General features: G+C 34.6%; 3 protein-coding genes across 5 annotated transcripts; 2 read left to right on the top strand and 1 right to left on the bottom strand.

The window, feature by feature from the left end:
* The first annotated feature begins 291 nt into the window (after positions 1–291).
* LOC109208494 (stem-specific protein TSJT1-like) lies at positions 292–3,068 on the top strand. The gene is made up of 4 exons (XM_019371616.1): positions 292–618; positions 1,306–1,546; positions 1,835–1,955; positions 2,632–3,068. The coding sequence occupies exons 1-4, from the start codon at positions 407–409 to the stop codon at positions 2,817–2,819; spliced, it is 762 nt and encodes a 253-aa protein (XP_019227161.1). The 5' UTR covers positions 292–406; the 3' UTR covers positions 2,820–3,068.
* Positions 3,069–5,368: 2,300 nt separating this feature from the next.
* LOC109208493 (putative serine/threonine-protein kinase) lies at positions 5,369–13,533 on the top strand. 3 transcript variants are annotated; one of them, XM_019371614.1, is made up of 8 exons: positions 5,369–5,556; positions 5,726–5,919; positions 7,240–7,413; positions 8,758–8,870; positions 9,271–9,481; positions 9,556–9,793; positions 10,659–10,806; positions 12,662–13,533. In XM_019371614.1, the coding sequence occupies exons 3-8, from the start codon at positions 7,329–7,331 to the stop codon at positions 12,986–12,988; spliced, it is 1,122 nt and encodes a 373-aa protein (XP_019227159.1). In that variant the 5' UTR covers positions 5,369–5,556; positions 5,726–5,919; positions 7,240–7,328; the 3' UTR covers positions 12,989–13,533. The 3 variants fall into 3 exon arrangements, with proteins under 3 accessions (XP_019227159.1, XP_019227157.1, XP_019227160.1); XM_019371612.1 differs by lacking the exon at positions 5,726–5,919; XM_019371615.1 differs by lacking the exons at positions 5,369–5,556; positions 5,726–5,919 and adding an exon at positions 6,715–6,735.
* Positions 13,534–14,453: 920 nt separating this feature from the next.
* On the bottom strand, positions 14,454–18,172 carry LOC109208492 (clathrin light chain 1-like). Its single transcript, XM_019371611.1, has 3 exons — positions 17,821–18,172; positions 15,215–15,368; positions 14,454–15,114 (listed from the first exon to the last, which is right to left on the bottom strand). The coding sequence occupies exons 1-3, from the start codon at positions 18,081–18,083 to the stop codon at positions 14,665–14,667; spliced, it is 867 nt and encodes a 288-aa protein (XP_019227156.1). The 5' UTR covers positions 18,084–18,172; the 3' UTR covers positions 14,454–14,664.
* Between the last annotated feature and the right edge of the window lie 3,429 nt (positions 18,173–21,601).

The raw sequence follows: 21,601 nt of genomic DNA, 5'->3' as shown, positions 1-21,601 counted from the left end.
TTTTTAAATGATTTTAAAAAATAAGATTGAAATGCTATTACCATAGTCACCTCCACCTCAAATACATGTGACCCAACAAATAAAAACCATTTAAAATTTTCAGGTTTCCTGAATTCAAGAATTGATTGGCACTCTTCTTTTCCTTTCACAAAATTCAGTGATCGACATCTCCAATTTTAAAATAACTTTTACCCCATTTCAAGATTCGTAATGGATAATGCTGACACCTCTGTCTCTTCTTATCTTTCAATCTAATCTTCTTTTTTTTCCTATAAATACTCAACAAAATCACACACCATTTCATTATCCATTCTACCAAATATTAATTGACTGATTTTGTGTCTTTGTATATTACATTGTTTTTGTTAGATCTCTGTATTTTCCCATTCAAAAAAAGGCAAGAAAAATGTTGGCAATATTCAAGAAAGGTGTTATTGATCCACCAAAGGAATTGCAGAGTCCAGCCTCATTACAAGCATCAATCAAAGCTGCATCTCCTGAAGAAACTATGAAGAATTTCTTATCTGCAAATCCAAATAATGGATTTTCTATTGGCTTTATGGATAAGGCTTTATTGGCATATTCTAATCATGCAAGTTCATATAACACTCTCCAAAGGTATTGATCCTCTCTCCTAAAGATTTCGTTTTACAAACTGTTTATACCAAATCAATAAATATGTTATATGTTGTTTGCACATATACTTTTCTTAGTTTATTAATGATCATGGTTAATTAAAAAATATATTTTCACCTTAATAAATTACTTAATCATGGTGATTTGATCAAAATGTCAGGGATCTTTACAGAAATAGCCGGTTAGATTTTATGTTTTATTTTTTCTAGCCAATATACATATTATATACTGGTTATACACATATTATACATGAATTATGCATCAACCTGTTATTTTAATTTATGCGGGTTGGATGGGTGGCTGGGACAAAGTTAAAATTATGGGTGGATTGAGGCTTCACTCAGTAGCGGAGCTAGAAGCTTGAATACAGGTTTGGTTGAACCCAGTAGCTTTTGTTCAATGTATTTGTGTTAAAAAAATTCATTAAATATCTACAAATTTAGAACCCAATTAGTAGCTCCTAAAATTATAGTACTAAGATTCAAAATCCATAAAGCTGAAATCCTGGCTCCGCTTCTGTTCGCATCCTCTGCCTTGCCCTGTCTCGCCTCGTTTGCCATCCCAGTTCTTTAATAAGAAAATTTTGATTATCTGTTCTTGAATTCTCCCTAATTTGTAATTTTTCACTATGAATAGGGGAAATAATGCAAGTTATTTGAATTTTTGTAGGTTGTTCTGTGGTGTGAATGACATATATTGTGTTTTCTTGGGAAGTTTGAACAACCTATGTGCCTTAAACAAACATTATGGCCTATCAAAATGTGCCAACGAGGCTATGCTTGTAAGTGAAGCATATCGGACCCTCCGTGACAGAGGCCCATACCCGGCCCATGAGGTTCTCAAGGATCTTGAAGGTAGCTTTGGATTTGTGATCTATGATCACAAGGCTGATACAGTCTTTGTTGCCTTGGTAAGTTTATATATTGTAGAATACAGAAATATATGTCGGGGCGGAGCTAGAGTTTAAGTTACGGTTCCGCTGAATCCAGTAGTTTTGGTCTAAATTTTATACTTGTCTTAAAAAATTTATTATATATGTACAAATTATTAATTTAGAACTTAGAAAGGATCAGGATTTCGAATGTTCAAACTTCAAATTCTGACTCGGTCTTTTGAATATATGTTTATTTATTTTTGTAAGGTAATGATTTTTTTTTTTGGGTCACTAATCAATATCATGAATGGTGTTAATGGATAGGGTGCTGATGAAAAGGTGAAGCTATTTTGGGGCATAGCTTATGATGGATCTGTTATGATATCTGATAATGTGGATCACATTAAAGCAAGTTGTATCAAATCATTTGCTCCCTTCCCTGCTGGTATGTAGCTCAAATTTAATAGTAATTGCCTGCATTGAGCCACAAAAACAAAAATAAATTGCGCAAGCCCTAGGGCTTAGGTGCGGTAAGCATGTGGCAAGGATTTAACAAATAATGTGTAAGTTAGGCGCACGTTACATGTTCAAACCTTGTCACAACAAAGCCTAGTGGGAGGAGGGTAGAAGGCGAGTCCATATTTTTCGGAATTTCAAACCTTTACGCCAATTGGAGTCAGGCCAGAAGTTCACAAGAAATTTCTCAGATATGATAAAAACTACTACATTACACAATTAGAACTAACCAACAAAGGAGGTTGCATATCAGTAATGAGTTCGGCTGAACTTATTAGCTTTTGGCTCGAATCCAGTATACAACAGCAGCAACAACAAATTTAGTGTAATCCCACAAGTGGGGTCTGGGAAAGGTAGTGTGTAGCAAACCTTACCCTACCTTTGTGAAGGTAAAGAGGTTGTTTTTGATCGACTATCGGCTCGAGTTCGATATATGTGTTAAACAATCTACTAAATATATACAATTATTAGATTTCGAACCCAGTAACTCAAATAGTCAGTGCTCTTAATGACATTCTGAATTCATAAACTTCTAATTCTAGCTCTACCTCTGGAACTAATCGTTGTCAAAATATTAATGTTGGATGTGATTGATGTTTTTGTAGGGTGCATGTACCATTGTGAAACAGGATTAAAGAGCTATGAGCATCCAAGTTACAAGATGAAAGCAATGCCAAGAGTAGATAGTGAAGGATCAATGTGTGGAGCTTATTTCAAGGTTGATGTCTACTCAAAAGTGAATAGCATGCCAAGAGTTGGAAGTGCAGCAAATTGGGCAAATTGGGGCCAATAGACATGATTTAGACCTCATTAAAAAAAAAAGGCTATATAAACAAAGACTTGTTATCTTTGTTATTTGCTGCTGTTTTATTAATTGTGTTTCAAGCATTTTCATCTTCCAAATGGACCTAGGCTTTGTAAATTGACTTGAGGTTCCTAAATGGGAAGATTGTCTCTTTTAGCCCTTTTTTTCTCTTTATTTTGTACTACTCATTTTGGGGATTAACCTTTGTATAGATGAGACTCTCTCTTAGTTTGCTCCTATAAGTTTCCATATTAATAAAAAAATTCGCTTAAAGTTCCTCACAAAAAGTATACGAACAATTTATAATGTCATAATTTTCTATAGCCTAATCAATCAAGTTTGTCTCTCTTTTGGACAAGAAAGGCTAGCTCATCTAATAAAACTAGAGACTTTAATTATTGGCCAATTGCCCAAACATATAGATAGCCCCTCAAACTTGGCGCGAAAGCGTTAGTTAGACACCTCAATTTTGTGTTAAAATAGCACGGGCTAGCCAGTTTTCGGACTGGTCATTCAAAAATAGCCAGCGTTTGTCAAGTCATTAAAAAGTAGTCACTATTTTGCTGCTACAGAGACCGGTCCAGCATAATATACTGGAGTTCGGTGCACCTGTGCATGAACTTCTAGCAAAGTATACTGGAAATGTACTGGAGTTCCATACTTGCATGAACTTCTAGCAAAGTATACTGGAACTGTACTGGAGTTCCAGACTTACATCACGATGTCTTTTTCTTCGTTATTCTTATTTTGGTTTTCGTATATTATACTGGAATTTCAGTATATTATGCTGGAGTATTTTCCGGATTTTGAACAGTGTTTTCATTCAGATTTATCTTTACATGAAAAGTGGCTAAATTTTGATGACTTTTGAAACCGTGGCTATTTTTGAATGACCACTTGTAAATCTAACTATTTTTGAATTTCTCACCAGTTTTGTTAATAACCAGTTGAACATCTCAACTTTGCCAATAACCAAGACTTTTGTACAATAATTTTAATGTTATTTAATTTAAAATTAATTTATAAATATTTTTAAGTAATAAAAAAATTAAATCTTATTTTATTAACAAATTTATGCATGTTCACATAATAAAAGATCAAATTAACCTTTCAAATAAACCGTGACAAATAATTTGAGACTAAATGAAAATATTACTTGTAAAATTTTTGTTACCCACTAGAAATTTATTAACGTTACATCAAGATAAATATGCTGAGATTATGAGGTTCTTAGGTTAAAATTAGTCTTCCCAGGGGAATAAATCAGTGATCAAGAGATAAAATTCAAGGATAATTGCATGAGCTCGAATATTCATTTATTTTTACTTAATGGGGTTTGCGTCTGAATCATTCACATTTCAATTTATTAAGTGTGTTTATTTTTTTCTTTTATGACTGCTTAGCTTATTTGTTCTCAATATATTTAGGTCATTCTAACTTTTCACAATCCTTAACATTATTAAGTCTTTATTCACTTAAAGATTTTTATAAAATATGATCTTTTACTACCGTTGTTGCTTATCTTTACATTGTGTTTCATTAAATAAGTTCGTTTAGAACACCGTGTAAAATTAAGATTATTCCTAATAATTTGTGGATATAATATTTAATTATTAATTTACTTGAATTTTAAAATATAGTACTCTTCGTCCCAATTTATGTGTCACTTTTTCCTTTTTAGTTAATTCCAAAAAGAATATCACATTTCATTACTTAGAAATAATTTATCTTTAGAATTTATATGTTACCTTTCAACGAATTGATATACAGTCACGTAAAGATTTATTTTATACTATAAGTTTTAATAATCTTCCTTTATTTCTTAAATTTCGGGGTGAATCAAACACTGCCACATAAATTAAGATGAAGGGAGTACTAATTTAAAATAATAAAAGATAAAATAAATACATTCATATGCTGAAAAAATCAACAGCCTTAATTATCTAGTTTAGACATAATATTATCTTTATATATTCATAATGATTGTTGCTGACAAAAAAAAAGTAAAAATAGCACGGGCTAGCCAGTTTTTGGACTGGTCATTCAAAAATAAACATCGTTTGCAAAGTCATTAAAAAATAGTCACTATTTTGCTGCAACACGGAAAGTTCTAGTATAATATATTGGAAATTGGTGCACCTGTGTATGAACTTCCAGCGTATTATGCTGGAACTCCAACAAGCGGAAAGTTCCAGTATAATATAGTGGAGATTGGAGCACCAGTGCTCTAATCTCCAATATATTATGTTGGACCGGTATATTATACTGGAACTCCAGTATATTATACTGGAGCATTTTTCCGGATTGTGAACAGTGTTTTTGTGTAGATTTATCTTTATATGAAAAATGTCTAAATTTGGATCGCTTTTGAAACTGTGGTTATTTTTAAATGACCACTTGTAAATCTGACTATTTTTAAATTTCTCCCCCCCCCCCCCAAAAAAATATGAAGATAAAAAAAACAAAGAGTTGTGCAGAGGGAGAATATCCTAGTAGTTGAGAATACAGCGTTTGACAGAATGGCAAAATAGAACTGAGCATCGCTTTCACAGTTGAACCTCACCAAAAAATGCCTGAAAAGCAAAGCTATAAAAGTCTTCTTCTTCTTCGTCTACTACTGTTGCTGATCATTTCGTTTCATTTCCACACGACGTCGTTTTCCCCTGTCATAAACCTACGCGCCTATTTTGTCCTCCTCCTTCTTCTGTTTTTTCCAAATTCTAAGGTACGTAACGATTCTTCTCTCTCTCTCTCTCTCTCTCTCTCTCCCTCTCTCTCTCTCTCTCTCTCACGCGCACACACACACACACACACTTTGAGTTATTATTCAGGATTTGAATTGAGCTAGCTACAATTTGTTCTCCTGATTTTGGTGAATATTGTTTTTTTTCCAGCAACTGTTAAAAATTGCTGGCTTTGTTGATCAACAGTAGATAAGTTAATTAGCTTATGATCAGATGAGTTTGAAGTGATTAAGCTGAATCTGAGGCAGTGTTGTCAAAGGCGCGCTTAAGCCCTGAAGCGAGACTCAAAACATGTTGAGCGCTTCGCGTCGCTTAGCGGGCGCTTCAGTTTTGCCATCAAGGCTGTAAGGCATACTTTTCATTGCCAATGAGCATAATCCTGAAGAGGCGACACTAAACAATTGATATTTCACTTTATCATTAATTTTCTTCAATTTCTTTGTCCATATATTTGGTATTCATGCTTATAGATATTAGTCTTGGACTACACATACATATTTGTCGGTTTTCTCCATTTGTGCCACGCTTTATTTGCGCTTTGCGCTTAAAGCCCTAATAGACCTTAGAGCTTTTTTGAGCTTTTCGCCTTTGATAACACTGATCTGAGGTAGAGGTTTTAATTTAGAGCAAATTGCAGAATGGTGATATGATTAGTCAAGAATTTCGATTTTTGGTACATTTGCTTAGAATACTTAAAAACTTTAAAATAGGCTAGTGCCTCCGTTTATGTGAACCTATCTCTATTTTTAATCCCAAAAAAGAATAAAACCATTCCTATTAAGGAAACTCTTAATTTTTGGATTTCAATATAACTCTTAATGAGAAGTTTTTTCAAACACACAAATGTTATGCCATATTTTACACCACAAGTTTCAAAAGATTTATAGTCACACAGATGTTATGGCATGTTTACAACTACAAGTTTCAAAAGTCTTTTTTTTTTCTCTTAAACTATGTGCCAAGTCAAATAGATTAACATAAATTGAAGCGGGGATATTAAATATAGAACGTGCTCATTTATTTTTAGATGAAAAAAGCTTATACATGATGCATTTATTTATCTTTTTTAGGGTTCAAAACTTAAAAAGATAAAGTTGCTGCCATGTGACCAGGAGGTCATGGGTTCAAGCCGTGGAAACAACCTCTTGCAGAAATGCAGGGTAAGCCGTGGAAAGGGCCGAACCCCGCACATAGCGGGAGTTTAGTGTACCGGGCTGCCCTTTTTTAGGGTTCAAAACCGATCTTATTAATAAATCATTTTCGTAGGATGTGATGCATGTGCATATACTGACTTATGCATATATGTGCTTTATAGTTTCTTTTTATTTTTTGGTACGGGGAATTTTGAATTTTAGCTAATTGTTTCCTTCATACTTAATTCAAAAGAAACTTAATACAAAAACTTAATATTTTTACTGTAGAATGCATAAATTTCAATGGTTGACCTGAGTAGCAGAGCCATAGGATTTGGTTATAAAATATGTTTCTTTTAAAATTGGTGTACGCCTCAATTACAAACTAGTTGGTGTTGGTTATATGAATTCTATATCCATTCTCCTTTTGGTCCGGTTCATTCCACTACTCAGTTTTTTTAAAGCAAGATAACTGACAACTTTTTGATTTGAATATATCTCAAGAACAGTGAACATTTTCATCTGTCACAGAAAAATTGGGGAAGGCTAACATGTAATTCACACGTCAGGAGGGATTATCGGTCAAGTAAGAAGATTGACCTACTAAAGTCCGGATTGAAATGAACTGCAGCTGCTTTGGTGCCTCAACGGTGCGGAAGAAAAGGGGTGTTGATCATGTTCATAAAGATGCACCAGACACTGGAGGTTAGTGCATAGTTGGAACTTGGATTTTAGCTGATCAGTTTTTTCTCAGTTGCATGATTTATTTAGTCGTTTGATGAATTTTTCACAACTTTATTGCCTTCAGCATTAACCCTCATACTCCTACATAGCTGGTTGGTCTGGATGTGGCATTGTCATTTTATCACGGTGGTTGCAATTTTCTGTGGATAATGCCAATTCATTCTTTTCTCTTTCATTTTTCTAGTTATCAAATTGTTTGTATTGCTTCTGTCTTTGTATACTTGCTATTCTGAAATTCTCTTACACCCAATGTTACTGGATACAAGCTGTTTAACACCTCCAGTGCACTTATCATTACTTATTTTGAGCTAATTGACCCGCTTTCTGTAATTTATGCACCAGATTGAACAAGCGTCAAACATAATTTAGGTTATTGCAATATTAAAAGTCAGTCAGCCTTTATTTCCTTCCCAATTGAAGAAATTCATGATGTGTAATGAAGGGAGTGATTTCTACAAGAATATTTTGGTACTTGATAAATATAATTAATATGTTTGCTATATAGATAATGACATGTTCTAGAAGCAGTTGGCGTTTGGATTGAGTTTGCTCCAAGGGGCCAATTTGTACTTGGCCCTTAATCCCAAAAGAAAAGAAAACGTCAATTGATCAACTACACTTCAATCCTACTTATGGGGTTGACAATGTGGCTGCTCTGTTCGGTGTTTGGAGAATTCATTGTAATTAGACTATTTTTACGCTGGTTGTTAGGTGACTACAACCCTTCTCATGTATTATCCGGCTTGGGACACAGTATGCTTTACAAGGCCCACATAGGTGGATTTCAAAAGAAAAACACGATTTCATCTTGTTCCTAACTAGAACTAAAAACTGGTCCAAATTTGCTCCAGGGTCTGAATAGTGAGTAGTTGCCGAACATGAACTGATGTGGTAGGTTTAATCACAGAATAGCATATAAGAGTCGAGAAGGGAAACTTTGAGTATTCCCTGCTCACTAACTTGCTCAGGTATCTGTCTAAAATCATCTTATAAGTGGTTAGGATAAGGCAGTCAGTCAAGTGGCACAACTATTACTTTTTCTGATAAAAAAAGTTCACTATACCAAGTGATATGTGAGAAGTTATACAGAGCCCTGCATCAATGATGACACAGTTAAAGGATGAAAAAGTTCCATCTAGTTTAGTTTCTGGGGGCAACCATGAAACTTTTATTCTTGGTCAAATACTTGTCGCATCACATTTTGTTGCTGAAAATTTCCTTCTATCCATCTTTTTTCTGCAACAATTTAGTCATTCCCTTTTGTTCTTCAGTTTCATGTCCACACTAATATTTCCTTTCTGTCAGGCTGCTCCACTGCAAAGACAAAGAAATTTTCATATAGTGAATTAAGAATAGCAACCAACAACTTCCATCAAAGGAACAAAATAGGGCAAGGAGGTTTTGGGACAGTATACAAGGTTCAACTCTATTCTATAAATACTTCTCTTCCTTTTCATGCCTGAGCTTTATTACACGAACAACTTGCATTTGCACGTAATTTGCATGGTGCTATTTACAGAATTGCATTGCTGAAACTATTAGACCTTTGTGTTATTATTTATAGGTAGAGATATATTATCTGCAATTCTTCAAAATTTTGCATCACAAACTTGTTATTATGTTATTTGATTTTCACATTTTCTGCTTCTTAAGTTATGTTTTATAAACATTTTACTCTTATAAGTGTCATTTCATGGTTTTAGCATATATGTAATATGAGATCGAGACTTCTAGTGAATAACAAGGTCCTTGGACTTAACTCTTGTGGTGCATTGACATGTTTGTTGAATGGTTATTAACTTTAGTGTGACTTTGTAGGGAACTCTAAAAAGAGGAATAGAAGTTGCTGTGAAGACACTTTCTGCCGAATCAAGGCAGGGGTTGCGTGAGTTTTCGACAGAAATTGAAACCCTATCAGATGTCAGACATCCCAATCTAGTTGAGTTGATTGGATACTGTCTTGATGGAACTAACCGGATCTTGGTCTACGAATACATAGAAAATAGGAGCCTTGATCGAGCACTGTTTGGTAAATTAGTTTGAAATCAAAAGAATACTTCACCATGTACGGAATGGGTTACTGAAATGGTTCTTGCTTTGCAGGTTCTAGGACTAGCAATGTTAAATTAGAGTGGGACACACGGGCCGCTATTTGCTTGGGTACTGCTAGAGGTCTTGCTTATCTACATGAAGAATTAGTGCCGCATATAGTGCACAGGGACATTAAAGCTAGTAATATACTGCTTGATAAGGATTATAAACCAAAAATTGGAGATTTTGGACTTGCAAAGCTTTTTCCAGATAATATCACTCACATCACCACGCAGATAAAAGGAACCACGTATGTCTTCTGAGTTTATTGTTGAAGCTTCAATGTTTTCCGTTGATTGAAATCGGACCTTTATACTTTGCTTAATAGAGAGATTTAGTATAAGTTATACTTCCTGTGAGATGCTAGTTGCTGCAATTGTAGCTAACGTGAAAGGAAGGGGTGGAAGATAGTGCCTCTATACAACTGTCCCCAAGCATAAAGAGTTGTCTAGGTGCTTCAGCATCTGCCATTTTTCTATCTGGAGTCTTTGTCTATCAAGATTCTTGTGAAGTGACTTACTGGATAAATCATGGAAGAAGATTAACAAAATTATTGTGGATGTCAATAGGAAGTGTGCAAATACCAATGAGTAGATCATTAGCTTGTAACTTGAAATCACCATTCATCTGTGAGTTTGGCATGCCTGAATGTGGAGGATTTGTATCGTTAAGATCTTTTAGATGCACCTGTTTAAAAAGATTAGAAGACATTTTTGCACCTGCCAATACCTTGCCTATTGCCATATCTAAGTTGATTCTCTTTTGTCATTGAAGAACTGTCTGGTCTAAACTGTGTTTATTATATTGTATCACTTCCAGTGCTCAAGAATCAAGGGCAACTGTTCCTAATTGCATCTTACTACTCCTTTTCCTGATAAATATGTATATTTTTCCTGAGAAGTCCATGTCTTTTGCTCTATGCTTTTACACATTGTGTTGACTAAGAAAGGTAGCTGATTTTATAGCATCTACTTCAAACTACCAAAGTTTTGCATTATATGTGTTGTAGAGTACATAGGTCTCCGACAAATGTCCCGCTTAAAAATATTTAAATGGTACTATGGGGTTATTGAAAGTAGTATTCTTACTTCTGTACCTTTTGCTCTTCCGTGCAGTGGCTATCTGGCACCCGAATATGTAATAGGCCGTCAATTAACATCCAAGGCTGATGTTTACAGTTTTGGGGTCCTAGTACTTGAAACAGTAAGTGGCAGGAGCAGTGGCAGTGGTGCATGGCAAGGGCAGAAGTTACTCCTGGAATTGGTGGGTTGATTTTCAAATTCCTTAATTTCTTTCTAGATCTACCATTCCTTTTGCCAATAGAATCAACAGTCTATTGCATGATTTGTTTACTTGCATCTGCAACTAGTACTTACATATGCGGTTTATTGTCAATTTGAAACAAGAAATTGCCAGGCACGTCAAGATGTGATTCTATAGAAAATAGGCGTGAATCTATCTCTGATAAGTATATGTCCATCAATAAACTAAATGCGCCTTCAAACTGATTTTGATGGTTATGTGAATACTATATATCCATTATGCTCTATTTGGACTTATTTCATTCCGCTTCTATAAATATATTGTCTTGTAAAAATCCCTAATTGGGGAGTATATGATTTTATCTTTTCTTGTGCAAAGTCAACAGTTGTTGGATTTTCACCGATATCAATGCTGGTTTTAGCATATTGGAAGCAAAGGAGTCTGAACTAAGGTTTTGTTGTTATTACACTTATATAGCCAAATTAAAACGAGTCTGGATTAAGGTTTTGTTGTTATTACACTTACTTTAGGTCCGTCGTTTACCTGTAGTCTTGTAGTCTGGTTAGACATTTTGTATGTTAGAATAGGGATAGGTGTGAGATTTCAGAACCTCTGATTTACCAGTAGTGGACTGAATGAGGCCAAATAGAGTGGAATGGATATAGAGAATTCATATACTTGACCCTAAGGCATAATTGTTTGAAAGAGTCTCAATAAAAATATGTGCAAAGATGAGATATTTAGATTCAGAGTGGGAAAAAAAACCAGAATAAGACAATAGGGTAGAACCTGTTTCACCAAATTGGGATAAATGCACGAGAGTGCAATCAGAAAATGATATTAGGAAGTTGAGCTGATTCGGCATGGTAGTCATTGGTAAAAAAATGCTACTTTACAGCAATAGGAGATTGTATCAAGGATTCATGTTATTTAAAATCAGGTTTTAAAGGGTCGGAGAAGCATTGCATTTCCAATATGACTCTTAGACATAACTCTTGTAGACAGAATTGTAATTTTGTCGTTTCCATCGCTATTGAAATTTTACGGTGCAAGCTTGCTTACACCATTTTGGCCATGAATCTAATTTTCCAAAATATTAGTCTTTTGAGATATTTATTTCTATAATATTTATGGAGTATGCAAGTTGCTAGAATTATTATTTTATATTAATTTTATAATAATTGACACAAGATATATTTTATATAAATTTTAATAATGATTGACATAGAAACGTGTGTATTCAAAAATTAATTAATTTTATAGGTTAAAACGATATAATTATTGTTCTTTTAACTGTTAAATCGGTCATCATTCATCGTTTTGAGTTTGAACTTTTTCCCTTAAAATTTCATATTATACATCACAATTTTTAAAATAATATTTTGTAATTTTCAAAAATTTATACTGATTGATTTGGAGTACATGGATCTCCCGGAAACAGCCTCTCTATCCTTCCGGGGTAGGGGTAAGGTCTGCCTACATTCTACCCTCCCCTGACCCTACTAGTGAGATTTTACTGGGTGTGTTGTTGTTGTTGTTGATTTGGGGTACACGTGCAACGAACGTGTCCAAAAACTAGTAATGTATAATAATTTGAACCACTCACATTATAATACTAGTAGCGTAAAGAGGCCGTAAGTCGGAAGGCAGCCATATAATTGTCTTGAACATCATTGACCAGTCATTCAAATAAACAAAGAGCAAGCAACACCAAGAAATGTGAAAATACACTTAGATATGATGAGATTTTGCTAGTTTTCAGGCTAAATAATGTGGAATTTTCAAGGTAATGACAGTTTGCTAGTTTTGGCTTCTTGGGAATTTATGAAATCGACTCTTGAAATACAACATCCAGGCCTGGCAGCTCTATGAAGAGGGAAAGCTTTTGGAATTAGTTGATCCAGAACTGGGAGATTTTCCAGAAAAAGAAGTCATCAAGTACATTAAAGTAGCTCTCTTTTGCACACAAGAAAATGCAAATCGAAGACCAATGATGAGCCAGGTTCTTGAAATGCTCACAAGAAACATCAAGCTAAATGAGAACGAACTCACACCACCGGGATTTTTCCAAGATTCAGGCGGGCCTAGTGGTACGCAATCAAAGCTGAAGTCATCTGAAAGCAGTACAAGTTATCAAATGAGTTCTGTCCCCCTTACAATCACTCAGGTGATCCCTAGATAATCAACTTATCAATAGTGAATGGCACCTGAACATTTCATCCAGGATGAGTTGACAGCTTTAGTTTTACAAAAGAAGAGTAATTTAGGGAAGAAATTATTGCCAGCGGGCCTTTGGTTCACAGGTTCAATGATAAGGACGCAACACGTGATTATGTGTGGTTAGGCACACGTCATGAGTTTGACCCTGCCGCGAACAAGCCTAGTATTTAAGTTGGGAAGAGGGTAGAGTGCATGCCTATAGTCCCCGGAGTTGCAAATATCTGCACCAAATTGGAGTTGGGGCAGAAACCATAGGGAATTTCTTAGTGTAAAGAAATATTAGGAAGATATTATTTCAATAAATCATGTTTCTATTTTTTGTTCTAATTATCTGGTTTTATCCTTAAAGTAACTCGTGTTGTCATCAATCTACATTGTCCAAAACTTTCTTCTTTCCTTTTACTGAGAGTGAACATGGTTTGGAGGCTAACAGTCTCTTGTATCTACTAAAATGATCAGACAAGTCATACTGTAAAACTTCTAATCTATTTTTAGATCTCTTTTACATTTCTGCTATGTTTTGTTTGGATTCTTGTTCTAATCACTGCACTAGAAAGGAAAGAAAAAGAAAGCAACAGATGCTCAATTCCTGGCATGCAAACTTATACTCCCTCCGTTCCAGTTTATGTGAACCTATTTCCTTTTTGGTCCGTTCCAAAAAGAATGAACCATTTCTAAATTTGGAAACAATTTAGCTTAAACTTCCAATTCTATCCTTAATGAGAAACTTTTACAACCATACAAATACTCTGGGTCCCATTTTGACTTTTTAGAACTACAAATTTCAAAAGTCTTCATTTTTTTTAAACTCCGTGCCCAGTCAAACAAGTTCACATAAATTGGAACAGAGGGAGTAGTATAAATGGGCCCAGTGAGGGATCCACGTTTCAAATGCTCCAACTTTTGATGTTAGTTATACCAATTCCTTACTAATGTCAAAGTAAGCTTTTCAAAATACGTTACCTCGTGTTAACAAACAGCATGGTACCTGCCACCTGCGAAATAGATTTGTGTCAACAGGGGCGGATGTAGTGAAGAAGCTACGGCTTAATAGTAAAATAGTTACTCCCTCCATTCCTTTCAATTCTACCCCTTAATGAGAAGCTTTTATAACCGCATAAATACTCTGGACCCCTTTCTGACTTGTTTAAGACCACAAATTCTAAAACTTTTATTTTTTTTTAAACTTCGTGCTCGCTCAAACATGTTCACATAAAGTGGAACAAAGGAGTACTAAATATAGAAAGCTACCAATCATTTTGGAATGGACACAAAAACAAATAAAATCATAGTAATAGGAGAGGATACAAAATGGAGCCTCTAACTCAACCACAAAATCCACAAGAAAAATTAAAGAAAGAAAAAGACAACATGAGAGAGAGAGAGAGAGAGAGAGAGAGAGAGAGAGAGAGAGAGAGAGAGAGAGAGAGAGAGAAAGCTTCCTATGAACATGGAAATCGTCTGGACTCCAATAATACAATAAAAGATTATGATATTCAGAATAACAAAATGCAGCTGCAGCTGCCTCGAACCAATGGGATGTGAGAAAAGCACAGAATATCTAGTGTCAAAAAAATCATGATCAAGAAAGAAATTTATAGAGGAAAACACACAACAAATTATACAATTGGACAATAATTAGGTAGCATGTTGATCATTCACAGCAGCAGGAGGTGGTTCTGATGTCTGAGGAGCAACACTGGAATCACTAGCAGGTGCATCACCAGCAGCAGCTGCAGCTCCGTCAGCTGCCGCATCTTTTTTAGTGTTCTTGACATCTTTCCCACCCTTTGCATCTTTTCCTTCCTTCCCAGCTTTGACATCCTTGGCAGGGGCGGGAGGTGGTGGCAACATATGAGGTGGTGGGTTGTGCTTAAGCTTCACTAAGATGTGTCGCATCCTTGCAAGATCTGTAGGTTTTCCAGGTTTGGGCCCTTGGACGACTGCGACGGATGGCTTGTTTTGTTGATCCTTCTTCCGTCCCTTCTTCTCGATACTAGGAACCTCATTAGGAATGAGCTCCGCTATAGCTTTCCAGTATTGTTTGTCAGCTTCTTTGTGGAACTTTTCTTGATTAATTGAGTACAACTGCCACAAGGAAAAAAAAAAAAAGAAGTCAATTTTTAGAGAAACAGGCAATTCTGTAAGATGAGTATTGCGGATCTAATGCAATTTCCAAAAGACTTACGTTCTCTTTGTCTCGGTTATTGGTCTTATTGGTCTCAATATTAAGCTTTCTTTTCTCATAGAATGCTTTCTTAAACTCTTCACCTTCCTCAATAATTTGGTTTCTGATTTCTTTTTCCCTGTTCTCATTCTCCTCAAGACGGATAGCGTTTTGCCTGCATCCCCAACCAAAACACAAACTGTAAGGAATCTACAGAAGGAAAGTATTACTCGAGAACAATTACTATTTTCATAACAAATATGAACTGTTCTCTGAATAGGAAATTGAAAAACTGATTTAAATCCAGCCAACACCACCAATGGACTCGGATACCTATCACATCAACCTCACTGTTCACCCGTACTTTTCCTTCTTATTTCTTTTTAAATTAGTCTGAAAGATCAAAAAGAGAAGAGGCTTTTGCATAACCAATTATTCCCAAGATGAATAAGTTGCTGAAACAACCAGAACATGGAGTGGGAATAGTTGTTCTATATCCCAAAATTGAGGTTGCAACCTATAAGCTTAATAGTATCTCTTGTTTGAGATGGCAATTTAATAGTATCTCTTGTTTACTGATCTAAAAGAAAAAAAGAAAAAACCGAAGAGTGGACCTGGAGTTGCAACGGTAGGCTCATAGGTTAAGAAGTATCCTAAAGAGCTAAGTTAGTGGCTCAATAAGCTAAGTTGACGGAAGAAATCCAAATAGATAGAAAAAATAAATTATTGGGCCAAATGTAACGAGAGGATGTACTTATGACCGGGCAAACACACTTACCAAAGTTTGGCTTGTGAAAGAATCTAGACAATCCAAGCCAACCTTAAGATAACGGATTGAGTAGTCGAAAACCATTATAAAACCCTTTATACAATCAAAGTGGGATTTTATATATCTCTTAACACCTTCTAACAAACATTACCTAATTAGTGTTACTTAAAAGCATCATGAATGTACCTTGCACAAGTTTTACTTAGTTTTGTATATGAAGTTAGCCTAGGATCTCATGCCATAAAAGGCGTACTTCTAACTCAGCCAGTCCAATCAGCGAATGGAAGCCTTCTGAAGATCTGAAGTGGTAGGAGGGAAAAGTTCAAAATTCAAACAGCTTTCACTTTATTATACTTCACACCAACCATCATATTTCTTCCCTCCGATTTTTCACCACAGCATATAAACATTTTCATATAATCTAAATTTAATAAGAATTTTCTATCTACTGCAAGGTTTCTTGCTAGCAATATAATTAAGGAAACAAGATCTCCAAATCTAACTAACAGTTATGAAGACCAAAACTTGCACCACTTTAGAAACTTCTTTCATTCAAATTGATGTATAACCATCATTTTCTAGCTAAAAAAAAGGGGATCAGATCACAATGAATATTACTGCATTCACTCTAAGAACTACAGAACAATAACATTAAAAGATATGCTCAAAGTAATAGCATTGTGCTCTTACACTTTATCTTCAACCACAGCAAAAACTCAAAAGCAACTAGAGTTTTCATAGAGATCCATGAAATACTAACAAGGACAATTAAATGGATATAGTCAAGGAGATTTTCTATCTACCAGGTCTTACTTTTTTGTTAGTATTTCATGTATATTCTCTATGTAAAAGATAACAAGTTTTTTCCATTACCATGCTTTTTTTTTTTTCTGCCAGGATATCATTATGAAGAGCTTTACCCCCATAAAAATGTCAATAACAACGGAAGAAAAAGTAATAAACTAGAAGATCTACTAGTATCCAAAAACAGATCTGCAAACCTCCCACAAAAGAAATAATTAAAGAAAGTGGTGAATCAAGTCACAATTTTGGCAACTGATTAGTCCAAGCAACTTAATCTTGCCAACTAAGCTCACTCCAGATATCTAAAACGGAAAAATAAAGCCTATCTTATTGATATTCTTGTCAGTTCTAACATTACCAAAAAGCAACAGATCAAACAATACCATTTATATCTAAGGAAAGCATATGCAGAACACAATCCAAATCAATAAAAGAAAATTCTAACTGCATATAGGGGCGAGTTGAGTTACAGGTACGGGCAATAACTTTGGCTCAACCCCTTATATGTGTTAAAAAATCCATCAAATAAGTACAAATATTTGATTCAAACCCATTAAATCAAATGAATTGTGGTAGACTCCCGAACTCGAAACAATAAAGTTCAAATCTTGGATCTGCTTCTGACTGCAGAAACTTTTTTAATCAAAAGAATACACAATATTCAACAGATATTATATTAAGGATTCATACAGTTGACTCTAACCAGCTGGGGATCAAGAAGTAGCTATCGTAGTACTCCCTGAGTCCCAATTTACATGACTCTTTCCTTTTTAGTATGTACAATGTCACATTTTTATATTTAGAACAATTTAACTTTAGAATAGAAACCATTAAATATATCTGTTTAAACATTCGATTACAAACTCATTAACAAGGACAAGTTATCAATTCCAAGGTAATTTAAAAACTCATAACCTTCAAATCCTGGCTCGACCTCTAAAGCCAGATATCTATGGCTTATTTTGGATCACAAACTCTAAAAGTCTATTTTCTTAAGCTCCGTGTAAGTCAAACAGTCACATAAATTGGTCGCAAAGTAAAAAGGAAAACTAACCTTCGCCAATCGCGTAAGGCAAAGCCTTCCTCACGCATTTCCGTAGGAGGAGGAAGTACAGGTCCATCGGAGTTGAATATTCCATCGCCGAGATCGTAGGCCCCACTATTTCCGTTTGAGATCGGAACTTCCGAGGAGGTATCGTCGAAAGGAGTTGATGATTGGTTCGGGTACGGATCCGACCCGAATCCGTAGGGATCGACGTGATCCACTGTAGCTTCCTCATAGCCGCCGTCAATGTTGAATGAATCAAACGAAGCCATTATTCTCTTCTTATTATGTGTTCTTTCTGTTGTATTTGGATCTTTGCCCCTTTATATACTTTACTGCTTGACAGAAAAGAAGAAATTAATTTTACTGTATTTACACTGTTAGTAATGTTTTCTGTTTTCAATTTTGGGTTAAGGGCCCGTTTGGCATAAAAAAATCTAATTTTTTTGGGACATTTTTGCTTCTTTTTTTTTTCTTTTCAGAATCAGCGTTTGTCCATGAAATTTTAAATTTCACTTGATGTTGAATTTCAAAAAATGTCAGATATTTGAAAAACGCTAAAAAGCTATTTTTCAAAAGTTTTACTTCAATTCACTCGCAAAAATATAAATCCGGAAAAGGGCTAAATATAGCCCTCTACTTTCAAATATTGTTTACCTGTACCCCTCGTTATACATTGGGCTATCTATACCCCTACCGTCATACTATTGGGTTATCTATACCCCTACTGTCATATTTTGAAACAAAAATACCCCTATTTTGAATGGAGTGCCACGTGGCAACACCAGTTAAGACGACTCATTTCCTTTTTGTACCCGACTCGTTTTTAAAAAAACCCACAACCCAACCCCTATTTTCATTATTTTCCAGTTTTTTTTTTAAATTTTAGTTTTAAAAAAAAACGAAAATATTTTGTTAAAAAACAAAAAAATATTTTTTTCTGTTTTTACAAAATTTGTTTTTCCAGTTTTTACAAAACAAAATTCTTTTTAAAAACTGAAAAAATGAAAAAAAATATTTTGTTGAAAATAATTTTTTCAGCTTTTAAAAAACGAAAATATTTTTTTTTCTGTTTTTACAAAAAAAAATTCAGTTTATACAAATTTATTTTTTCAGTTTTTACAAAAAGAAAATCTTTAAAAAAACAGGAAAAAAAAACATTTTTCAAAAACGAAAATACTTTGTTGGAAATATTTTTTTCAGTTTTTACAAAACGAAAATATTTTGTTAATAACTGAATTTTTATCCTTTCAGTCCTTACAATTTTTTTTCAGTTTTTACAAATATGTTTTTACAGTTTTTACAAAAAAAAAATATTTTGTTAAAAAACAATTTTTTTCAGTTTTTACAATTTGTTTTGCAAAATCTTTTCAGTATCTACTCAGTTCAAAAAAATAAAAATATTTTGCAATTTCTTTTTAAAGTTTTACAAAAAGAAAATTCTTTAAAAAAACTGAAAAATGAAAATATGGTTCGGGTTGTGGGTTTTTTGTAAAACGGGTTGGGTAAAAAAAAATATGGATCATTTTAATCTGGTGCTGCCACGTGGTACTCCATCCAAAATATGGGTATTTTTGTTGCAAAGTATGACGGTAGGGGTATGGATAGCCCAATAGTATAACGAAGGGTACAGGTAAACAATATTTGAAAGTAGAGGGGTATATTTGACCCTTTGCCGTTTAAAATCAGCTCCAAATTGTATACATGTCCAAACACAACTCTAATTTTCAAATATTATTTTCACGTAAAAGATTATTTTACTTTTTCCCGGAATTTCATAATTCTTATGTCAACACGCCCACTACATGATTTCGAAAATTTTACAATTTGGTTGGATGCTTGTTACCTATGGTATTGTATCGTAGTATTATTTTACATTACGATATTTGTTTTGATTGTTACTTAGATTTTATTCATCATATTGTTAAATTCCTTGTTTTATAACGGCGAAAGCAATACTTTATGTAACAACCTATTTGGTATAGTCCTTCTTTTTTTTTTTTCTCTTATCTTGTGCCTTCCTTATTATTAATAATCCTAATTTATCATTTATCCTACCTTTTATATAATAATTCTACCCCGTTGTTTGCAACAAATTATATGTGATACAAAAATAAATTGCAACCACAATATAAATATGAAGAAACATAATTTTATTCATAAAAAGACGGTTGTACAATTCTGTTTATCCCCTTGATTCTTCTCTCCTGATTATCTCCGTGATTCGAGGGCTAGAATAGCGTGTTTCTCGAACGTAGGATAGTGCGGGCTTTCATGGATTTATTTGATATCCATGAAGTATGTTGGTGTTCTTGAAATATTTGATTATCAAGAATTATCCGGCCACTTCTTGGTCTCTTTGTGAATATCCCGTGAGTTTATGGGATTTTCGAGATGATCTCCATTTATTGAGATGCCTCTTCAAAGGGAATATGTGACCCTTTTTATAGCTTTGATTTAGGGTTAGGGTAGAGTAACTTCCAAGAAACCCTAATAGACTCCTAGGATTTCAAGAGTCCTGTAGCATCTTTAATTTAGGATTTGGCTTGATCCATTAAAATTTCGATGTCTACAAATGCCTCCTACTTCAAGGCTTGTCGGCATGGACTTGCAGAAAGGAGAGACAAGACTTGAAGTACCAGGGTGGTAGACTTCTTTCCATTGCGTCACTTCTTGTTCACGTGGACTTCTGTTGTCTTTGTGTTCAATGAAGAAGCTGCCTTTCTCCAAAATTATATTTCAGTAATAACTACATGATACAAATAATTTCTTTCCACGTAGCACTAAATTGTAGGAACTTAATATCTTGTTGTACATGGACTTTGCCGCTTGGATCAGTTTTCCTCCTCGCAAAGATATGGCACGTCAATTGCAACTTTTATCTTTGGCAAATCACGTGACCAAGCAAACACTAGCAAATCCATGTGACCAAGCAAACACTGTAGCTCAGTCACTATATCAGTTGAATTTTGACTCCAACAAAATGAGGTCTCCAACCACCAGTTTGACGTGCTATTTTAAAACTTTACGCAAATTAATCCTCACGAGGTGATACTTGATTTTGACAGCAATCTCAGAATTTGAGCCTTCAATGGATGAAATAATATACTTTACTCCACTTTGAAGTTTCACGGCTATGGTGAGATTATTTGGAGCATCCTCTCCGTTAGCTTGCGGCTTCCGCGGAAGACTACTTGGACATCTTTCTTATAGTTTTGCGGCTTTGAACAGGAGACGTTGCCCCCTGGATTGCAGTCCTCATTTGAGATCTATTTTTTTTTTCCGGCATCTCCAAGAAAATGAAGTGTTCGAATCTATCGAAGCCATTAAGCCTTGAACATAGCCATAAAAAAAAGTTGAATTTGAAACTTGTAGTTTTTTGACTTGCAGGATGAAGAGATGAAGGGCAGAATTTGTTCCACTGGGCGTACCAATTTGTTTGCAACAAATTATATGTGATACAAAAATAAATTGCAACCACAATATAAATATGAAGAAACATAATTTTATTCATAAAAAGACGCGGGAACAATTCTGTTTATCCCCTTGATTCTTCTCTCCTGATTATCTCCGTGATTCGAGGGCTAGAATAACGTGTTTCTCGAACGTAGGATAGTGCGGGCTTTCATGGATTTATTTGATATCCATGAAGTATGTTGGTGTTCTTGAAGTATTTGATTATTAAGAATTATCCGGCCACTTCTTGGTCTCTTTGTGAATATCCCGTGAGTTTATGGGATTTTCGAGATGATCTCCATTTTTTGAGATGCCTCTTCAAAGGGAATATGTG

The sequence above is a fragment of the Nicotiana attenuata genome, unplaced genomic scaffold (genome assembly GCF_001879085.1).
Source record: "Nicotiana attenuata strain UT unplaced genomic scaffold, NIATTr2, whole genome shotgun sequence".
Taxonomy (NCBI): domain Eukaryota; kingdom Viridiplantae; phylum Streptophyta; class Magnoliopsida; order Solanales; family Solanaceae; genus Nicotiana; species Nicotiana attenuata.
The sequence above is the reverse complement of the archived record's forward strand: the minus strand, read 5'-3'. Positions and strand labels throughout refer to the sequence as shown.

Excerpts from the sequence above, each read along its gene's own strand:
- LOC109208493 (XM_019371612.1), top strand. The coding sequence starts at position 7,329 with ATGAACTGCAGCTGCTTTGGTGCCTCAACGGTGCGGAAGAAAAGGGGT. Across the intron at positions 9,482-9,555 it reads CCTTGATCGAGCACTGTTTG|GTTCTAGGACTAGCAATGTT; the intron begins GTAAATTAGTTT and ends CTTGCTTTGCAG. Across the intron at positions 10,807-12,661 it reads AGAAGTTACTCCTGGAATTG|GCCTGGCAGCTCTATGAAGA; the intron begins GTGGGTTGATTT and ends TACAACATCCAG.
- LOC109208494 (XM_019371616.1), top strand. The coding sequence starts at position 407 with ATGTTGGCAATATTCAAGAAAGGTGTTATTGATCCACCAAAGGAATTG. Across the intron at positions 1,547-1,834 it reads ATACAGTCTTTGTTGCCTTG|GGTGCTGATGAAAAGGTGAA; the intron begins GTAAGTTTATAT and ends GTTAATGGATAG. Across the intron at positions 1,956-2,631 it reads ATTTGCTCCCTTCCCTGCTG|GGTGCATGTACCATTGTGAA; the intron begins GTATGTAGCTCA and ends ATGTTTTTGTAG.
- LOC109208492 (XM_019371611.1), bottom strand. The coding sequence starts at position 18,083 with ATGGCTTCGTTTGATTCATTCAACATTGACGGCGGCTATGAGGAAGCT. Across the intron at positions 15,369-17,820 it reads GCCTTACGCGATTGGCGAAG|GCAAAACGCTATCCGTCTTG; the intron begins GTTAGTTTTCCT and ends TTGGGGATGCAG. Across the intron at positions 15,115-15,214 it reads ATAACCGAGACAAAGAGAAC|TTGTACTCAATTAATCAAGA; the intron begins GTAAGTCTTTTG and ends TCCTTGTGGCAG.